Raw genomic sequence first — 18865 nt, 5'->3', positions numbered from 1 at the left:
TCATGCTCTCTGTCTCTCATTCTCTCTCTCGCAAATAAATAAAAAAATCTTTAAAAAAAAATCTTAAAAAAAAAAAAAGCAGATGAAGTGGACAATTTTAGGAAACTATAAATTAGCAAAAATATATTCTAGAAGAAATAGAAAACAATGTGATGAGGTAGGACCTGTTATCATCCCAACTCTGATGACACTCAGAGGGTAAGCACCTTGCATCCATGCTTTCAACAAATAGTTATCAGGCACTTATTAGGTGTCAGGCACTGTGCAGAGATGTCCACAGTCAACCTGGGCAGGTTCTGGTTTAGTCGGCCATTTCTGTGGCCCTACCTAGATAATAAACCAGGGTAGATTTTCGTTGAATAAATCCTGTCTTGCAGAAACTGAGACAAAGGGAAATGAACAGAGCCGTCCATTTTGGCGCTCTCCACCTCAAGAAGTCTCCATCAGGTGGCTTCTCATGATCAATCACCAATTTCCTCCTCCAAACTGTCTGGCAAGGTGTCTGTCCAGACACCAAATTAATTCCTTCCTAAAATGCATCCTTTTCCTCCATGTTCCTATGAGTAGGGGGAGTGGTGAGAGTTTGTGGGGCTCAAGCACGTCAGCATCGGAGGTTTGGTGAGGGGAGCATATCAGCACCTGGCACGCAAGGGGTCTCTCTGCCTTCCCTCCATCCCAGGCTAGAAATGCTCTTTAGGGCAGGTGTCAGGATCACACCGATGGGTGGAACTGCGGGATACAAATGGTCATGGCTGCAGTCCTGTGCTTCCCAGACCTCCCTTCAGGACTGAAGGCTTTCTTCCTGCCCCTCTACCCCACCCCTGCTTCTGGCTGAGCTCCTTGCCCAAGATCACACCTTCCCAGGTCAGCTAGCATCCAGTGACCGGTCACCGTCAGGTAAAAACCTGGCTCCCTCAGTCCAGCCCAAGCAACTCTGGAGGGCAATCCCAGCTCCAGAGCTCCTGTGGGGTCCCCTGGGATCCTTCTGTGGCTTTGCTGCCACCTGAGTTCTCCCTTTGCCAAGTGCTGCTTCCCCTTTTTCCCCCTCACAGGTGTGGGTCCCAAGGGCACTCCCCAGGAAACTCCCCGCAACTCAACAGTGTTTCCTAGAGAACACACCCAACCTGCTGCAGCTAGTGCCAGGGATGGTCTCAAAGAGTAGATGCTCAGATGGGATTTGGGAGCTGGATGACCCTGCTGTCCAGGTAATAATGAGGGTTCCATCCCCAGTAGAGGAGGGGTGCCCATAGCCTGAGGCACAGGAAAACACTGAGGCTGTTCAATTTTTCACCATTGTAAAATGGAATGGTTTGGCACTCACATGATCTGCCTGCCATATCTCTTAGTACTCCTTTGCCTTATTTTGACAGTAAATGGACAAAGTAGCCACAGCCTGAGAAATACATAGCAACCAGTGGCTCGAACTCCTTAGGGATGGAGGTCTGAGCCACCTCACCATATATGCCACCTAGCCCACAGCGGTGCTAGCAGAAGGTGAGAAGAATCTAGGATGGCAGAAGAGGAGGGAAGGGTTTCGTGTGTCACTTATGCCTCGAGATGAGCTACAGCAACGGTGGGAGCTGTAGTTTGTCCCGCTAACCTTCCTCTTAAAAGATTCCCACAGAAATACATCCCCACCAGGGTCCCGCTCTCAGAACTGAAAAGAAGCAGGTGGATCTGCATAGCACAGTGGGTGCACTGTGGCAAATGTTGCCTTGGGCTTCCTGGTCCCCCTGAAGACTGAAGGACCCAGTCCCCAGCTACTGGGAAGGTGGGAGGTTGACAGATCTCAGTTGTCAGCCCTCTCAAGGAATTGTCCTTGGCTGAAGAGCAGCCTCACCCAAGGTCATGCCCCATTCCTGGGGTAGCTAGCATCCGATGACTAGTCCATGCAGGGATACAAAGGCTTGGCCCCTTTTCCCCAACTTGGAACAGCCATCCCAGCTTCAGAGTTCCCCACGGGGTCTGCCAAAGCCTCCAATGACTGCACCACTGCAAACTGCTCCCTCAGCCTTCCCTGCTGCCTCCCCGCCCCTCCCCTGCTCCTGAGCAGCACTCCCTCATAAACTCCCTGCTCACTAATCGCTAATCGATACTCTCTTGTCTCTGAGTCAGCTCCAGTGGAACCCAATCCGTGAGAGGAAAGGAGATTTGAGCCCAGGGCACAAACAAACTCTGGATTTAGCTTTTTTTTTTTAAGCATTTTATTTATTTATTTGACAGAGAGAGACAGCGAGAGAGGGAACACAAGCAGGGGGAGTGGGAGAGGGAGAAGCAGGCTTCCCGTGGAGCAGGGAGCCCGATGTGGAACTCGATCCCAGGACCCTGGGATCATGACTTGAACAGAAGGCAGATGCTTAACAACTGAGCCACCCAGGTGCCCCTTAGCTCTTTTGTTTTATCTAATCCCAGAAACCCCATGTGCTTATGTATGGTGCATCCTCCACACTCCTAACCCGTGTGGTGAACCTGACCCTCCTCTCCCCCGGAGGCATGTGTTCTTTATTCTGTCAGGCCAAAGATACTCCTTAAAGAGAAGCGTGATTACACAGTCCCCCCCACAGCTTTCACCAAGGTCCCATCTGGATTCAGCCTCTGCTGGGCCAAGGCCTACCATCCATCACGATAAAGCACACCGTGTTCACAGCCCCTTAACAGCCACCGAATGCCTATTTATGACTCCAGGCTGCCACCATAGATCCCTCCTGGGGGCTTCTGGGTCCCCAAGGATTTTCTGCCTTAAGGATCCTTGTGGCTCATTTCTCTCCGAATAGAAAAGTCCCAGCTGCTTTGCTTAGGGGTGAGTCAGGGGATGGGGAGGTTCTATCACTGAGGCAGAGTGCATGACTCTGGGAGTCTATTAAATAAGAGGAGGGAAAGAGGCCCAGGGAGGTGACAGGACTTTACCAAGTTCAAGGCAGTAGAAGGGGTGGGACTGCAATACAGTTCTGTATCCTTTCTGTTTCATCACACCACCTCTCCTAACCCCTAGGGTTTGCATCTACTAAAATCTAGACTGGGATATAGAGAAGGGAACTGATCTGTCCTGTAGATCTCTGAGAGGCTTGGGACTTTGAAACACCAGACACGCTGGAAGTCAAGAATGAGATGGTGGGGCTAAAAACAGGATTAAGGAAAAATCTGTAAACAGAATATCTGGTCCCTGTCCACCCCTCCCACCCCCATCCTGGTTGGTAAGAAGGAATGGGATAGGTGACTATTGTCTAAGACCTGTGACCATTAACCTGGTAAAAAAAAAAAAAAGTTCTCAATTTTTTTTTTAACTTCGCGCTATTTTTTTCCTATATAGTTGACATATATTAGTTTTGGGTGTACAACAGAGTGATTTGACATTTGTATACATGATGAAATGATCACCACGATAAGTGTAGTTACCATCATACTGCTTGTTTTTATCCTTTAATCTTAGATCCAGAAACTTTTGTGGAGGGGCAGAGATAGGAAGGACTGGGAAGTGCCCAGGTAGAAGGAGAAATTTCTACTTGTTTTATTATTTATTTATTTATTTATTTATTTATTTATTTTTAAAGATTTTATTTATTTGGCAGAGAGAGACACAGAGAGGGAACACAAGCAAGGGGAGTGGGAGAGGGAGAAGCAGGCTTCTTGCGGAGCAGGGAGCCCGATGCGGGGCTTGATCCCAGGACCCTGAGATCATGACCTGAGCTGAAGGCAGACTCCTAATGGCTGAGCCACCCGGGCGCCCCTGTTTATTTATTTATAGAGGGTTTAGAGGGGCAGAGGGAGAAGGAGAGAGAGAATCTTAAGCAGGCTCCATGGCCAGCTCCGACCCCACGCAGGGCTCGATCTCATGACCCTGAGATCATGACCTGAGCCGAAATCAAGAGTTAGACATTTAACCGACTAAGCCACCTAGGAGGCCCATATACTTGTATTTTTTTTAACACGATAATCAAGTGATCATCATTCCACTCATTTGGGGTCAGAATAGGCAAACTGTTCCAACATTTCACCTCAGGATTCTCATCAACTCCCTCGTAGTCAACATCAGTGGACATTGTTTGAGAATTCAGAACTATGTAGTTGGAGTTTTTTGTATTACTGGGCAACAGAAATTCTGGACAAAAAGCCAAGAATATGATTCCATCAAACTTCTCCAGTACTTAAAAAAAAAAAAAAAAGTGAAGCCCTCCTACAGTAATGTGATACGCATATCTGAATCCCTGGAATATATCAATCAGCTTCTGCCAATTTGTGTGGCAGAAGAAAACTAAATGATACATATTTTTTTAATATCCTTCCCTCCAGGAGACCGATGTTTGGACAGGAAAGTCTATAGACTAGCAATCAAATCCCTCCTTACCCAATCTATGTGGTGACACTGATAACTCTATGAGTTTCTGCAAGGCTGTTGGGTTTAGTGGAATTTGAAACTTGCTGAGTTTTGTGAACATGTAGGCATTCCAAAAATAGACAGATGTCACTCTTCCAGGTCTTTCTAGAGATGACCTATGTGGCATTTAAGGAGAAAATGAGTGTCCCATCTCCTGTTTGCTGCATGGGAGACTATCCAGGAAAGAGCTGGATCCAAAGTTAGGGTTAATGGTGATTTGTTCCATGAGTCATGAAAGAAAAAGAAACCTCCACTAGACAGCAAAATTGTGGATGGCTAGATCATCTGTATTTGATCATAACAAATTATGCCAAGGTCTTGTTTTTTTCCTTGTTTTTATCCATCCAAACTAAGCCTCTCCTCAGGCCTCAACTCAGTAAATAGTTATCACCAAACACTTGGTTACTAAGGCCAAAACCTTAGGAGTCATTCCTGAGGCCTTTCTTTGCTTCAACCCCTCCCGCATTGTCAGTCATTTTCCTTGCCTACAAAATAGCCAAAGCTGTACATTTTTCTCCGTTTTCACTATTCTCATCCTAGCCAAAGCTATATTTCTCTCTCCTAGAGTACTTTGCCTGTTAATTGGTATCCCTGCTTTCAAACTTGCCCCTCCCCCCTACTAACTACACTATCTTTACAGATTAAATAAGACCTTGTCAGTCTCCTGCTGAAAACCTCCTGTGCCTTTCCTTTCCACTTAGAACAAAATCCAGACTTTTTACCATGGCTCCCAAAGCTCTACCTCTGGCCTCCGCCTACCTGTCTGTCTCTTCATACTACCCTGCAGCCAAACAGGCTATTCCTCAGTTCCTTGAACAAGCCAACCTCTTCCCCTGTCCCTTCCCCCAATCCTCTTTGCACTGGCTTTTCCCTCGGTCTGGAGTAGCCTTGCCCACATCTTCACAGGTTAGGTCTTTATGATCTTGGTGATCTCAGTGAACCTTCCCTGACCATCCTAAGTATCACCGCAGGCCTCCTCCTGCCCCGCCATCAGACCGACTCCCCCATTTAATTCATAAAGCAACACCTGAAATGATCTTTATTTTCAAGATAAAATTTGAACGTGTTTGTCTCTTCCCCATCAGGACGTAAGCTTCCGGAGTGGAAACCTTGTCTCGCCTGTCCAGGCCAGTCCCCCCACTAGGTGTCGACAGTTATTTCCTAAATGGGGCGGTCCCCGAGCTGACGGACGCGGAGGGGGCAATGCTAACACAAGGTGACAAGGGCTGTGCGGAGCCCCGAGTCACTCGGCAGAGTCCCCCACCTACCAATCTAGTCTCCCTTTTGAAAGGCTAAAGACTGAGGGGCATTTTGTCACGAAACAGTCATTAACAACGATAACAATATTATTGGCAAGAAAGCCAAAAGGCGGCGTGGCCTGCCGGAAGAGACCCGGGCGCGGGGCAGGGGCCTGGGCCGGCGGCCGGGCCGGCTCCAGGGCAGCGAGGCGGGCGGCCGAGGAGAGGCCGGCGGAGCGCAGCGGAGCCCGGGGCGGTCGGGAGGGTCGGAGCTGCGGGCCGGGGCTGCGAGGCGGGCGGCAGAGCCGGGAGGACCGAGCAGGTTCGCCGCGGCCCGGGAGCTGGCCCGGCCTCGCTGGCGCCGCAGCTTCGCTTCCGGGTGAGGGGCGGGCGAGACGAGCAGTTCCGGGGCGGGCGGCGGTTCCGGCTGTGCGGGCCGCGCCGCGGCTGCTGGTCCCGGGCGCGCGGAGGGCGCGAGAGGCGCGCGGGGGCCGAGGGGGCGCGAGGCGGCGGCGCGGGGACTCCGGGCCCCGGCGGCGGCCCATGGGGCGGGAGGCGTGAGGCCGCGGCCTGCCCGGGGCTCGGGGGGTGGGGGGAGCGGGGCGGGGAAATGGATAAACTGACCATCATCTCAGGATGTCTCTTTCTGGCCGCCGATATCTTCGCCATCGCCAGCATCGCCAACCCGGACTGGATCAACACCGGGGAGTCCGCGGGTGAGCGGCGGGCGCGCGCGGCCGGACGGGGGATTGGCTGAGGGCTGAGGGCTGAGGGGAAAACGGGGCTGGAGGGTGCGAGGCGGGGGCTGGCCTGAGGAGGGAGGGGACGAGGGGGCGTCCGGGGCTGCGGGGCCGGGAGCCCAGGGGGCCGAGGGAGGAGAGGGGATGGAGAAGAGGACGCGCGGTCGCGAGCGGGACCCTCGGGCTGAGGGGAGCGGCGCCCCAGGCTGAGCGAAAAGTGCCCGAGGGGCGACGAGACCTGGGCTGGGCTGGAGGGTCCCGCACGGGGAAGGGGGGCTGGTGGGGAGACAGTCACCGGACCTGAGGGACCCCAGAGGAACGAGCTTCGTCCTGGATTGGGGGGGACGGGGAGGCGGGGAGAAAGTCCAGGTGGGAGACGGGAAGAACCCGATTTGGAGAAAACTGAGGCGCCTGTGAAGGAATTAGAAACTAGGCGGAGAGCCGGGGCCGGGAGGGAGGCAGCCTGTGGGGCAGAGAGAGAAGCCCCAGAGAGCAGCGTGACAGTCAGGTCCGGACCCCGGCCCGGGAGGGAGCTGCGGCCGGGTTCCAGGTGGCCCGACCAGACAGGGTTAATGGTGCTGGCGGAGCTGGTGTGCTGGGTGGGGGCGGGGGTCTCCCTCCCCGCGCCCTCGCCTGACCCCTGCCCGCTTGGCAGTATTTAAGACGCTTGTGGGTTCCGATTTCCCCTTTGAAGTCTGTGTGGTTATAATTTTGCTTTATTTTAGGCCCGGGAGCTATAATAATACTAATAATAAACTTCGTTTTATGGAGCATCTTTCATTCCAGCGCATCACAAAACGCTTTAGAGATCTTAATAGTAGTTACAAAATTAAATAACACATTAGAGTTTCAGGCAGCCCAGCAATAGTAGCAGTGAGCGCTGTAACACCACGGAGCTGTAGGCGGCAGAGACAAGGTGGTGCCCTCAGGAGAGAAGTAGGCATCCTTCTGAAGGGTATCCCAGGTGAATGCCCTTGCAGGATTTTTCTCTTCTTGGACCACCTCTCTCTCTCGCTCTCTCGCTCTCTCTCTCACTCACCCAGACCTGTGAGACCAAACCTCTAATTAATGTCACAGCTGTCAGGAGAGCTGATCGGAATGAAGGAATGAGCTTGTTTTCTAACTGCTTGTTCAGTGCAGGTGAAGGGAATATTGGGGGTTGGGAATGTCAGACTCCCTCCGTGAATAATTTGTTATAAAAATGTATCACTGTGCTGTCAGAGTTACTTCTTAAGTATTACTTATGGTTCTGTATTTATCCTGCAGTATATTTAGCTCTTAAAAAAAGCTGTAGCTGGGACATTTGTTGCTCCCTCCTCCCTCCCTTCTCTCCTCCATCTAGATCTAGTAACACAAAATCATGCTGTCAGATTTACGGGTTATTAAAATAACACACTAAAAAATTCTCTTTTTCTTGCCTTTACAGGTTTTAGCAGAGCTCTTAGTTGTAAAACATATATGATTATTTTGATGTGATTGAGCTGTTAGCTAATTGTTATTGTGGTAAATTTGCAGTATATAAATGTATCAAATCAAATGTACACAATGTATGTCAGTTATATCTCAGTTTTTTAAAAATTGTAAGGTGAATAAGAAAATGTTCGGGATGATTTGGAATTTGATGAAACTATGGGCTGTTTCTGAAAATGTTGACAATGTCAGTGTTACTACTAGTTTGTACAGTTATATGTGTGGCATGCACTTCATGGCCTGTTGTTTTTATCTTAGTGACTTCTTTCATGAGACTTACTTTGGGGATCTTGTATATACTTAGGGATGAAGAGGTTTCACTGTTCTAAAATAGAAGATGATTTTTGCAAAGTGCTTTTAGGTGAATCCCAATGTAAATGTCCATGGGAAAGATACACAGTTGATCCTTGAACTTGGGTTTGAAATGCACTAGTCCACTTACCCATGGAATTTCTTTGATAAGAAATCTTACAGTACTGTAGGAAGAAATCACTGTAAGAAGAAATCAAATCTTCTTTGATAGAAATAAATACAGTACTGTAAATGTACTTTCTCTTATGATTATCTTAACATTTTCTTTTCTCTAGCTTGCTTTATTCTAAGAATACAGTGTATAATACATATAACCTACAAAACATGTGTTAATCAGCTATTTATGTTATTGGCAAGGCTTCCAGTCTACAGGCTATTAGTAGTTAAGTTTTGGGGGAGTCAAAAATTATGCATGGATTTTCAACTGTGCAGGACAGGAATAACATCAGTAGACAAAGTCTTCAGCTATGAGTTGCTGCAGAGATGGGAGGGACAGAAGTTCAAGGCTTGAAAAAAGTAGAACATGTTTGAAATAAGTAAATAGTTGGAGAGAAGGCATGCCAACCAGTGATACAGGAGGATTGTCTAGCAGCATGGAAGCCTCATTGAAATCAGTGGTCAAGAACATAGAGTGTGATAAGCCACCTGCCTTATTGACCTTCTCTAGTAGTGCTCAGTTGCTTTGATACAAGTGCGTGGTGAAAGCCAGTAGAAGGTTTCATTCATGTTTGGGGTTTGCCAACGAAATGCAACAAAATGACAGAGGAGCAAAGGTGTTTAACGTATTGGCCAAAATGTTGTAATGATGGCTCATGGATTCTCAGCTGGATAAAAAGTAAAAGTGAGTAAAGGAAAGAGCTGATGTACTGGTCAATGAATAGCAGATGATATATGGTCAGTGGGATTGTGGACCCAATAGAATTGAAGACCTGACTGGGAGTGATTGAGACATCAAGGTGGAAGGGCAGGGAATTATGGACACAAGGTCCAGAGTGACAGAGGGGATGTGTGGCTAAAATGGGTGGAGGAAGTGGTTTTTTTCCTAACAGTTTCCTTGGCCATCTCAGGATACCCTTCAATTAAATATTCTGTAACTTGGAAGAGGAATAATAGGAGATAGTAGGAAATTTTTCAAAATCATATCTAACCTATATTTCTTACCTTAAATATGTCAGACAGTAAGCCCCCAAAACTTAAATAGGATGTTTCTTTATTGACTTGTGCTGTGATAAGATGCACCTGAACTTTGCCTGGTACAGCATTTGTATGCTCAATGTACACTTTTATCTGAGCAGACAGAACTAGTCTTGAGTTTTTAAAAAAATTCTGGACAGAATTGCACCTTCCAAATCAATGAAACATTTACAGGAAGTTCAAATAAGATGGCAGAAGTGACAGGACTAGCTTTATTCTAAGATCTGCACAGAAGTGACAGCCTAGCAGCAAAAAGTTAATGTGTTGGTTCCCTTCAGTGCATTAAATACAGCATATTTTGATGGTGATGTTTTTACTGCAGTTTTTTAAATGGACAAAATATATTTTGAAAATTGAATCCTGGAGCTGAAAGGTTCTGCAGATGTAATTTGAAAACCACTGTAGTGAACTAGTACAGAAAATCTCAGAATTCAAATCCAAACTTCATCACTTATCAGCTCTTTGATTTGGAGCAAGTTACTTAGCCTCTCTCTTTATAGTTCTTCCTCTGTAAAATAGGGATATTAATAATACCCACTTTATTTGATTGTTAATGATGATTGAGTTCATCCATGTAAAACATTTAGAACAGTACCTGATATATAGTAAGTGCTCATTAAAGGTTAGATATTGTTGTATTGCTATTCTAGTTTATGATAACATGTCAGAATCCCAGTTTTGAAATTAAAGCTCAGAACTTTTTACTGTGAGAACTGACACATTTTCTTTATTAGATGTTCTTGGTAATAAGGAAATACCAAGAATAATATGGCCAGGCTTAGCAGAAGTCAAATTCATCTTCCCTCTTGGCATTGGACTTTCTGCATCACTCCTATACTGTTCTTCCTCATTTAGTCTCTCATCACCATATTCTAGTCTCTCTACTCTTCAAGTTTCTACTTGAACTACCACAGAAGGAAATGAAATCCAAAAACAAAAAACTGAATAGGATAACTTCCTAAAATCCTGGCCAATAAACTATATTATCATAAGGTTGTGGACCATGCTTCATAGTGGCAGAATTTTTAGTTAGATTTTATTGTATTGGTGCAAATACAGAGAAAGTACATTCATTTTATTTTCATTTGTATGTGGTAACGTTTCCTGAGCTTGCTCTGATAGCCTGTAGGTTATACACAGACTTTTGAAGATATAATGAAACAGAAGTAGATACTGTATGTATGAGGAAAGTACATGAGGCACTTTAGTAAGGACCCTTAGTGGTTCCTATTAATAAAAAATATTGAATGGCAGGTGAATATAAGGGCAAAATTGCATAATTCTGCTGTGTCGGGTCAAATTTCTTCTCAATACTAGAACTCAACATCAATAACAGTATTTTTCATTTTATATAGTGCATTATAGTTTTTGAAGCAACCTAATGTCCATGACTTTGATTTCTTAGGCTTTTTATATTTAGCCAATGTAGAATAGTCATTTCCACACCTTTTCCCACACGTCAGTGCTTTGCACATGAGATTTGAGTTTCAGTGTTGCAGACTCCCTTCAGGAAAACTCTTCATTGAAGTATTACCGAAATCTTACTTATGCACACCTTTTATTTACTTAAGGGAGGTTAAAATTTTTTTTTTTAAAGATTTTATTTATTTATTTGACAGAGATAGAGAGAGAACAAGTAGGCAGAGAGGCAGGCAGAGGGAGAGGGAGAAGCAGGCTCCCTGCCGAGCAGGGAGCCCAATTCGGGACTCGATCCTGGGACTACAGGATCATGACCTGAGCCGAAGGCAGCCGCTTAACCAACTGAGCCACCCAGGCACCCCGGGAGGTTAAAATTCTTAAGTGGCTGAAGTTCTTGCCAGATTTCAGAAGAGGGAAAGAAGGAGATTTGGGTTTTAGTCTTTTTTTTTTTTTTTTTTTTAATTCATTTGAGACAGAGAGATACAGAGAGAGAGAGTAGGAGCAGTGGCGAGAGGCAGAGGGAGAGGGAGAAGCAGACTCCCCGCTGAGCAGGGAGCCTGATGCGGGGCTAGATCCCAGGGCCTGGAGATCATGACCTAAGCCGAAGGCAGATGCTTAACGACTGAGCCACCCAGGCGCCCCTGGGTTTTAGTCTTAAGTGATGTCCTTTGCTTTGTACAAGTCCCTTAACCTCACTATCACTGTTTTCTCATCCCTAAAGAGACAAATTTTTGTGGGGGGAAAAAGTTTTTTAGTTTTATTGAGTTAATTCTAAGAAAGTTAACAATTCAGCAATGCTGCTTCTGATAAAAATGATCTAGAGATCCCTTCATTGAGTCATCTTCCCTTTACAGCAAGGATTTTAGTGACCATTTAGGGTGATGCCATCCTAAATCATCTTAGTTTAGTGTTCTTAACAAAGATTTCCAGACGTTTTCCAAAAGTCCCTTCCAGTACATAAAGGAAGTCCTCTTTTGTGTCTAATCACATTTCCCTCTATACTGTTGGTTATCACATTCACTTTGTAGTCTGTGGTAGTTTGTGTATTTATTCCTGAAAATATTTTCATTCTTGTTCTTTTTTTAAATTGATTAGATTGGATGTTAGAGTGTTTAAGGAGTCATAATAACGGACATACTCTTTCCTGCTTATATTCTGAACTGAGGGGAAAAAGGAATAGGATCCAAAATATTATTTTATTACTGATAAAGAGAATGTGGCTTTTATCTGTGCACAAGCATCTTCCTCTTACTGGACCTCAAAATTGAATAGACTTAACCATCCATTCTCCGGCAGGACTGAGGCACCTGCCCTATAAGGCTTCCAGCATGAAAGAACAGAGGAAATGAGTGGGCAGATTGCTCCCAAAGGCAAAAAGATGGACCACATATGCCCAGTTTTTTTCTCCTAAACTGCTAGTCGAATGTAGTCATTCCTCTGACGTGGGAAGGTTTAAGTAAGGGGACACAGATAAGCTAAAAACATTATGCTACAGCCCCCTCTCTCCCCTGTCCCTCATTTGAAACCTAGGAGATGGCTGACCTTTTGGGGAAAGAGATTTCTTTCTGCTCAAGTATAAAAACTGGCAGGTGCTTGGGGAAGTGAAAGACTTGAAGAGGGTGTCATTTCCTATTCTGCTGCCCACTACCCTCTCCACAGGAAATCCTGGTAAACCTCAGATAGGGGACTATGGTACTTGACATCTGTCATGTAAGATCTACAAGTGGATCCTGGCCTACAAATTGGGGTTCTTGGTTTAAAACATTAAAATTACAAGCTATCCAAGCAGACCTGTTTATTAAATACTAGAAAATTATTAAATAGCGCTTTCCCCTGAATGGTAAAAACTTCAGTGATCACAGAGGTACTTTACCATGAAGGAGCTCTGTAACATCAGTTTATTTTTTATTTTTATTTTTTTAAAGATTTTATTTATTTGACAGAGACACAGTGAGAGAGGGAGCACAAGCAGGGGGAGTGGGAGAGGGAGAAGCAGGCTTCCCGCAGAGCAGGGAGCCCGATGCGGGGCTCAATCCCAGGACCCTGGGATTATGACCTGAGCCGAAGGCAGACGCTTAACGACTGAGCCACCCAGGCGCCCCTGTAACATCAGTTTAAACAAAGCAGTCTATCCAGAACTTCATTTTGTTAATCTCTTTGGACATGACTTATAATGAAGGACAGAATTTGGTTCTACCTAAGAGGGCAAAAATCTTGCGATTGTATTCTCCTTTAATTCAAGAAGCAGTAACAAAATTTCTTCAATAGTCTTTTGAGTCTTTTCCTGGTAAACTGCTTTTTAAAAAACAGCTTTATTGAAATATAATTCCCATAACCATAGAAGTCACCCTTTTAAAAGTGTGCATGCAGTGGCTTTTAGTATATTCATAAAGTTGTGCCCCTGTCACTACAGTGAATTTTAGAACATTTTCAGTACCCCAGAAAGAAACCCCCATCCCTTAGCCATAACCCCTCAACTTTCTGTTCTTAGGCAACAACCAGTCTACTTTCTGTCTCTAAGGATTTGCCTATTCAGGACATTTTATATAAATGGAATCATACAATATGTGGTCTTTTGTGATTGGCTTCTTTCACTTAGCATCATGTTTTCAAGGCTTATCCATATTATAGTAAATATTGGTACTTCATTTCTTTTTATTGCCAGATTAATTTATCCATTAATCAGTTGAACATTTGGGCCAGTACATTTCTTTTACTTCAAAGAATAATATTTCTTTAAAATGGGCAAAGTGGTACTTTTTTTTTTTTTTTTGGTTTTTTAAAGAATGGCATTATCAGTATAAATAATACTTGGCAAATAATAAGAACTTCGAGTAAAAATTCAAAGACCAGTCTTTTTTATAATGTTCACAGGACATACTTGAAGCTTGAAATCATTCATGATGCTGTAAATTTCACAGTGTAGGCCAGATTTTCCAATATGAGATTAGATTTCCTGAACAAAGCATTTATTTCCTTTACAACCTTGGTTCCAGAAGTCCTTTCTTTTTACCGTTACCAACAGGGATGTACGCACTTCAGGATGAAGGATATAAGCTAGTAGGCCTAAAAGTTTTGGAGAAGGGGCATTTGGGACCAAGAACGTGGACAGAAGCCATGAGTAAATGGAAATCACTAAAAGGCAGGAAATTCCAAAAAAGAAATGACAGAGTGATGATGCTGTTGCGTTTATTAGACTGACCAGACTTCTTAAATTCTGTTACTTTTCTGTTAGAGCCAGAGCTTTCAAAGCTGGCATAATGTAGTCATGTACATCAGCCCTCCACTCAGCGGGTGTGACCTACAGCAGTGTTGCCTTTCAACCCCTTTTCTGATAAATACTAGGTTTGTACTGGAGTTGCAACAAAGTAAAATTAAAATGGTCCCACGGTATTTAGAGTCAGCCATATCTAGATAGATTCTTGGATTCCCTTTTTATAAGTTTTATGATTTGGGGGCATGTAATTTGATTTCTCAGCTATAAAATGGAGACCGTGTATTTATTTCAAAGAATGGTTGTGAGGAAATAAACCTTGGTGTATTAAGGATTTAGCACTTGGTCTAGTACATAGCAAAATGCTCCAGTGTTAGTCATAATTATTATATAAAAAGTAAAAAAATGTTTTAATTTTTAATATTTCCCTTTTTATTACCTGTCTTGCTTACTTACAGCTTGCTTTGTTCTAAAAAGAGACTTAAGGCAACATGGTGTGTCTGTATTTGAATATAACTGAGTCCAATCCAGGAAGAAAGACTGCCAAGTCCATTGTAGTGGTAATATCAACTTGATGGGACACATACATACCAAAACCAAGGCCTGCACTGGGTTTATATGTCTCTGGAACAGATTGAAGAGGCTTTCTAAATGAAAGGCAGCCTAGCGTCATAGAAAGGGCACACGGGTTTTGGAATCAAACCAAAACCAGCATGTAGTCAGATGCCAGTCCTGCTATTTACTAGCCATGTAGTTAATTTTAAACATGTTGTAGTTGAGTTTTTTATTAATAAAAATTATATCATTCAGACTCGATTAATAGTTTTTTCAGCCCTTCTAACTGTTAGGCACGTTTAGACTCCCAACTTTCTGTTCTTCTATAGGTTAAAGAGTAGGAACTGCAGTGCATTGAGAAAATCCTTAGTTCAGAAGTTTGGGGGTTTTTTTTAAGGTTTTGTTTATTTATTTATTTGAGAGAGAAAGAGTGTGTGGATGCAAGCTGGCAGAGGGAGAGGGAAAGAATCATGACCTGAGCTGAAACCAAGAGTCAGATGCTTAACTGACTGAGCCACTCAGGTGCCCCCAGAAGTTATTTTTAAAGGAATTTATGTAAGAGCTAGTGATCTATAAACTTTACAGTTGAGTATCAAGAGTCCATTAGTTTCACCTCAAAGGCTGGAAATATGTTTGGAATACATGAGATAATTGTTTCTTTATAGAAACCTGGCAAATAGTAGAACTGAAAATTTAGTTTTTGTCTATGGAATAAAATTTCTTTTAGTTGTCTTTAGCTTCTATAATGCAACTGTGAGTTTTTGGGTTTTTTTCATACTTCATTTTTTTTTTTTTAAGATTTTATTTATTTATTTGAGAGAGAGCACAAGAGGGGGTAGGGTTAGAGGGAGAAGCAGACTCCCCGCCAAACAGGGAGCCCGATGTGGGACTCGATCCTGGGACTCCGGGATCATGACCTGAGCCGAAGGCAGTCGCTTAACCAACTGAGCCACCCAGGCGCCCTTCATACTTCATTTTAATGCATATTTAAGCAGTCGGCCATATTATAATCTTATAGGGGAAATTTAGTCACATCAAATGAAGTATTGCTGTCTATGAAATTGTTGTTGGATTGTAAATAAGAGCTTAATCACACAACTTGAATGGATAATTATTTGCATAGTGACCTTATTTTTATATCCCCAAAGTAACCCAGAAGATTAGGTTGTACAATGACAGCAGTGACCGTATATGGGTATAAATTTCATATTTACAGCTTTACCTGTCTATGATGATTTATGTAAACATGACATCATATCTTTTTGGTTGTCAGAATGCTTTATTTTCAAGCTCTGGAGCTACACAATTTTTCCTAAGTGCTTTCTCTAATTCTTTGCCCAACTAGCAGCTGGCTGCTAAAAAGTTTAATACTTGCAACACCTGATCCGGTTGATCACCACAGATTAGGTATAGTGGCTGTATTATTTCATTCTTTGTTGGCTACAGACGGATGAAAAAGTAATATTTAGCAAAGCTATTGTTGAAATACTAGAGAGGTTAGGGGCGCCTGGGTGGCTCAGTCGTTAAGCGTCTGCCTTGGGCTCAGGTCATGATCCCAGGGTCCTGGGATCGAGTCCCACATCGGGCTCCCTGCTCCACAGGAAGCCTGCTTCTCCTCTCCCACTCCCCCTGCTTGTGTTCCCTCTCTTGCTGTGTCTCTCTCTGTCAAATAAATAAATAAATAATCTTAAAAAAAATAATAATACTAGAGAGGTTAAACAATAGCCATGAAGGAACCTAAGAATCTTTGAATAACAAGGTGCCTAAAAATAAGTATCTGGATCAAAGTCATTTTTCCATAACATACCTATGCAAACTTTACTATGTATTCTCTCATTAGCTATAAATTACAGGGGGGAGAATCCTTACCAAATACTCCATGAGCACGTAGAATGTGATGTTCCTTTGGGATTTATTGCTTTAGAGTTGACAAAATAGAGAAGCGTATGGATTCAGGTGTTGCTATCAATGATACATGTATTTATGAGTATATACCAAAAATGTGTAATTTACTTACATGGCGTTTCAATGTATGACTCCAGTTTCAAAGCAAAGTGACATTTCTTTGAACTACTGCTCTGTTTTTTTTTTTTAATTAGGAGGAAAAGGTTGCACTTTTTTGTCTCTTTCTACTAGCCTTGCTATAAATAAAAGGTCACATTTGGCATTTTGACACTTGGCTGTTGTATATATTGAGCAAAAAGTCAGCTGTTGACCTTTAATATAGATCTGTTCAACCAGGGACTATATACTGCTATCATTAGAGAGTAAAAGGAGTAAAGATAAATGCAGTTGGTTGAGTCAAGTAAGAAAATAGGAGAGCAAAATCACACTGGGTCTCCTTCCTCATTTGTGTTGTATTCACAGTAAGTTACTCACCTGGAACATCACTGGGTCTACTTTCAGCTATAATAATAGAAGATTTTTTTCCCCCCGAAAACAGGCCATGTTCAAGTTAGTTCTGCTGACCAGACCACTAACTTAAAAGGCAAGGATTTCTAAGACCATTTCATTTATAACCATTTCATTTTAAAAGTACCATTCATTTAAATAAAATCTTTAATTTACTATGAGTATTTCTTAGATCTTCCCATAAATATTTCCTATACCACTGGATTTTATTCCAGACAGCCTCACAACAAATGCTTATTGAAGTATGTGTGGTCTGTAAGGAATTGAGAGATTGCATTTAAGCAAATGAAAAGGTATTTTATCCTCGAGAAACCCGCACTGTATTTCGGAAGATAAAATTATATACGTAAGAAATGTGTCAAATATGTGATGAAACTACTTTTTGCCCAGGTGGTTGAGGAGGAGATGGCATTTGAGCTTAACAGATGATACACTTAATAATGAATATTTAAATAATTACGAAGGTTTGGGCAGTGCTTGTCCTTGAGAGTAAAATGGCATGAGTAAAGGCAGAGAAATTTCCATTCCAGTCCATTTCGAAACATTGCTGCTAACTTCAGCTTTCTAAAGGATAAATATAATAATCACAAATGCTTGTATAGCATTTATTTTATGACAGATACTTTTCTAGGTACTTTACATGTATTTACTAATTTAACCTTTGCAATATCCGTATATAGATGCTGTTATTGGCCTCCACAGAGATACAGAGAAGTTATGTAACTTGCCTAGGGTCACACAGCTTATAAATAGAAGAGCTGAGATTTGAACCCAGGAAGTCTAGCTCCAGAATCCTGGCTATTAACCACTTCATGTTCTTGTACCAGAAACCTTCAGTGACTCTTCATCTTCCACAGCATAAGGGCATGCAAGTATCTTCACAATATGGCTTTAGCTTACCTTTCCAACCTTAGATCCTACTTTTTTCCCTGCATGGATCTACAATCTAGCTCTTCTGTATTACTTTCTGTTTCCTAAATACAGTTTGTATTCTCATCTCTAGTCTTTGCTTGTGTTATCTATTCTCAGTATCCTGTCACTCTGCCCAGTCCTTGCCTTATCAGACCTTCCCATCTTCCAAGCATATTTGAACCACCATCTTTGTAAAAATCTTTTTTGAGTCCCTACCAAAGTGATTCCTCCTCCCAACCCCTTGGTAATACCTTGCACATTTTTTCATGGTAGCATGCCTGTATCATGGTTATTTGTGTGTTACTTGCCTATTTTCTAGTAGAAATCTGGTAGATTTTTTTTTTTAAGTTCCCTAAGAACAAGGAATATGATTTATTGATCTCTGTACCTTAGGTAGCACTCAGTCCAACCTTGCATGTGGCAAGAAAGAGGAGGTGTTATGGTTGACATTAAGATTTTGAACCTAGAGTAGGGAACAGAATTGGGAACTTGGGAGAGTGAACTGATTTATGGGCAAAGTGATGAGTTTGGTTTAGACATGTTATATTTGAAGTCAGAATAGAATATCCAAGTAGAAATGGATCTAAGAAATACTCAAGAGAGTATATTTGACATTCCTAATCTTCTCATTTTTACAAGCATGATACTTATATACATAGATCAAATTATTGTTTAGTAGCTGCATATCCACAGAATGCAGGCTTTTTTTTTTTATCAGTTGGTTTCCATTTTGAAAGTAAGGCCCAGCTACAATATAGTCATTCCCAAGTTTGATTTTAAAAAAATATTCTAAGGTAAGGGGCACGTAGGTGGCTCAGTTGGTTAAGCGTCTTTTAATTTTGGCTCAGGTCATGATCTCAGGATCATGAGATCAAGCCCTACATCCGGCTGTGTGCCGTGCATGGAGCCTGCTTAGGATTCTCTCTCTCCCTCTCTCCCTCCCCGCCTCCAGTCTGTTGAGTTCATGCTCGCTCTCTTAAATAAATAAATAAATAAATAAATAAATAAATAAATAAATAAATAA

At 43.0% G+C, this 18865-nt stretch overlaps 1 protein-coding gene across 1 annotated transcript in view; it reads left to right on the top strand.

Moving 5' to 3' along the window:
* Window positions 1-6165: 6165 nt before the first annotated feature.
* MOSMO (modulator of smoothened) overlaps window positions 6166-18865 on the top strand; it is a 56131-nt gene continuing 43431 nt past the window's right edge. Inside the window, exon 1 of the mRNA XM_034988085.1 lies at window positions 6166-6329. Within this exon, the coding sequence (XP_034843976.1) occupies window positions 6224-6329 (106 nt within the window). The 5' untranslated portion in view covers window positions 6166-6223. The remainder of the gene's footprint in view (window positions 6330-18865) is intronic.

Source organism: Mirounga leonina, unplaced genomic scaffold (genome assembly GCF_011800145.1).
Source record: "Mirounga leonina isolate KUSES-001 unplaced genomic scaffold, KU_Mleo_1.0 Mir_448, whole genome shotgun sequence".
In the NCBI taxonomy this organism is placed as follows: domain Eukaryota; kingdom Metazoa; phylum Chordata; class Mammalia; order Carnivora; family Phocidae; genus Mirounga; species Mirounga leonina.
This window is presented reverse-complemented; position numbering and strand designations above follow the sequence as displayed.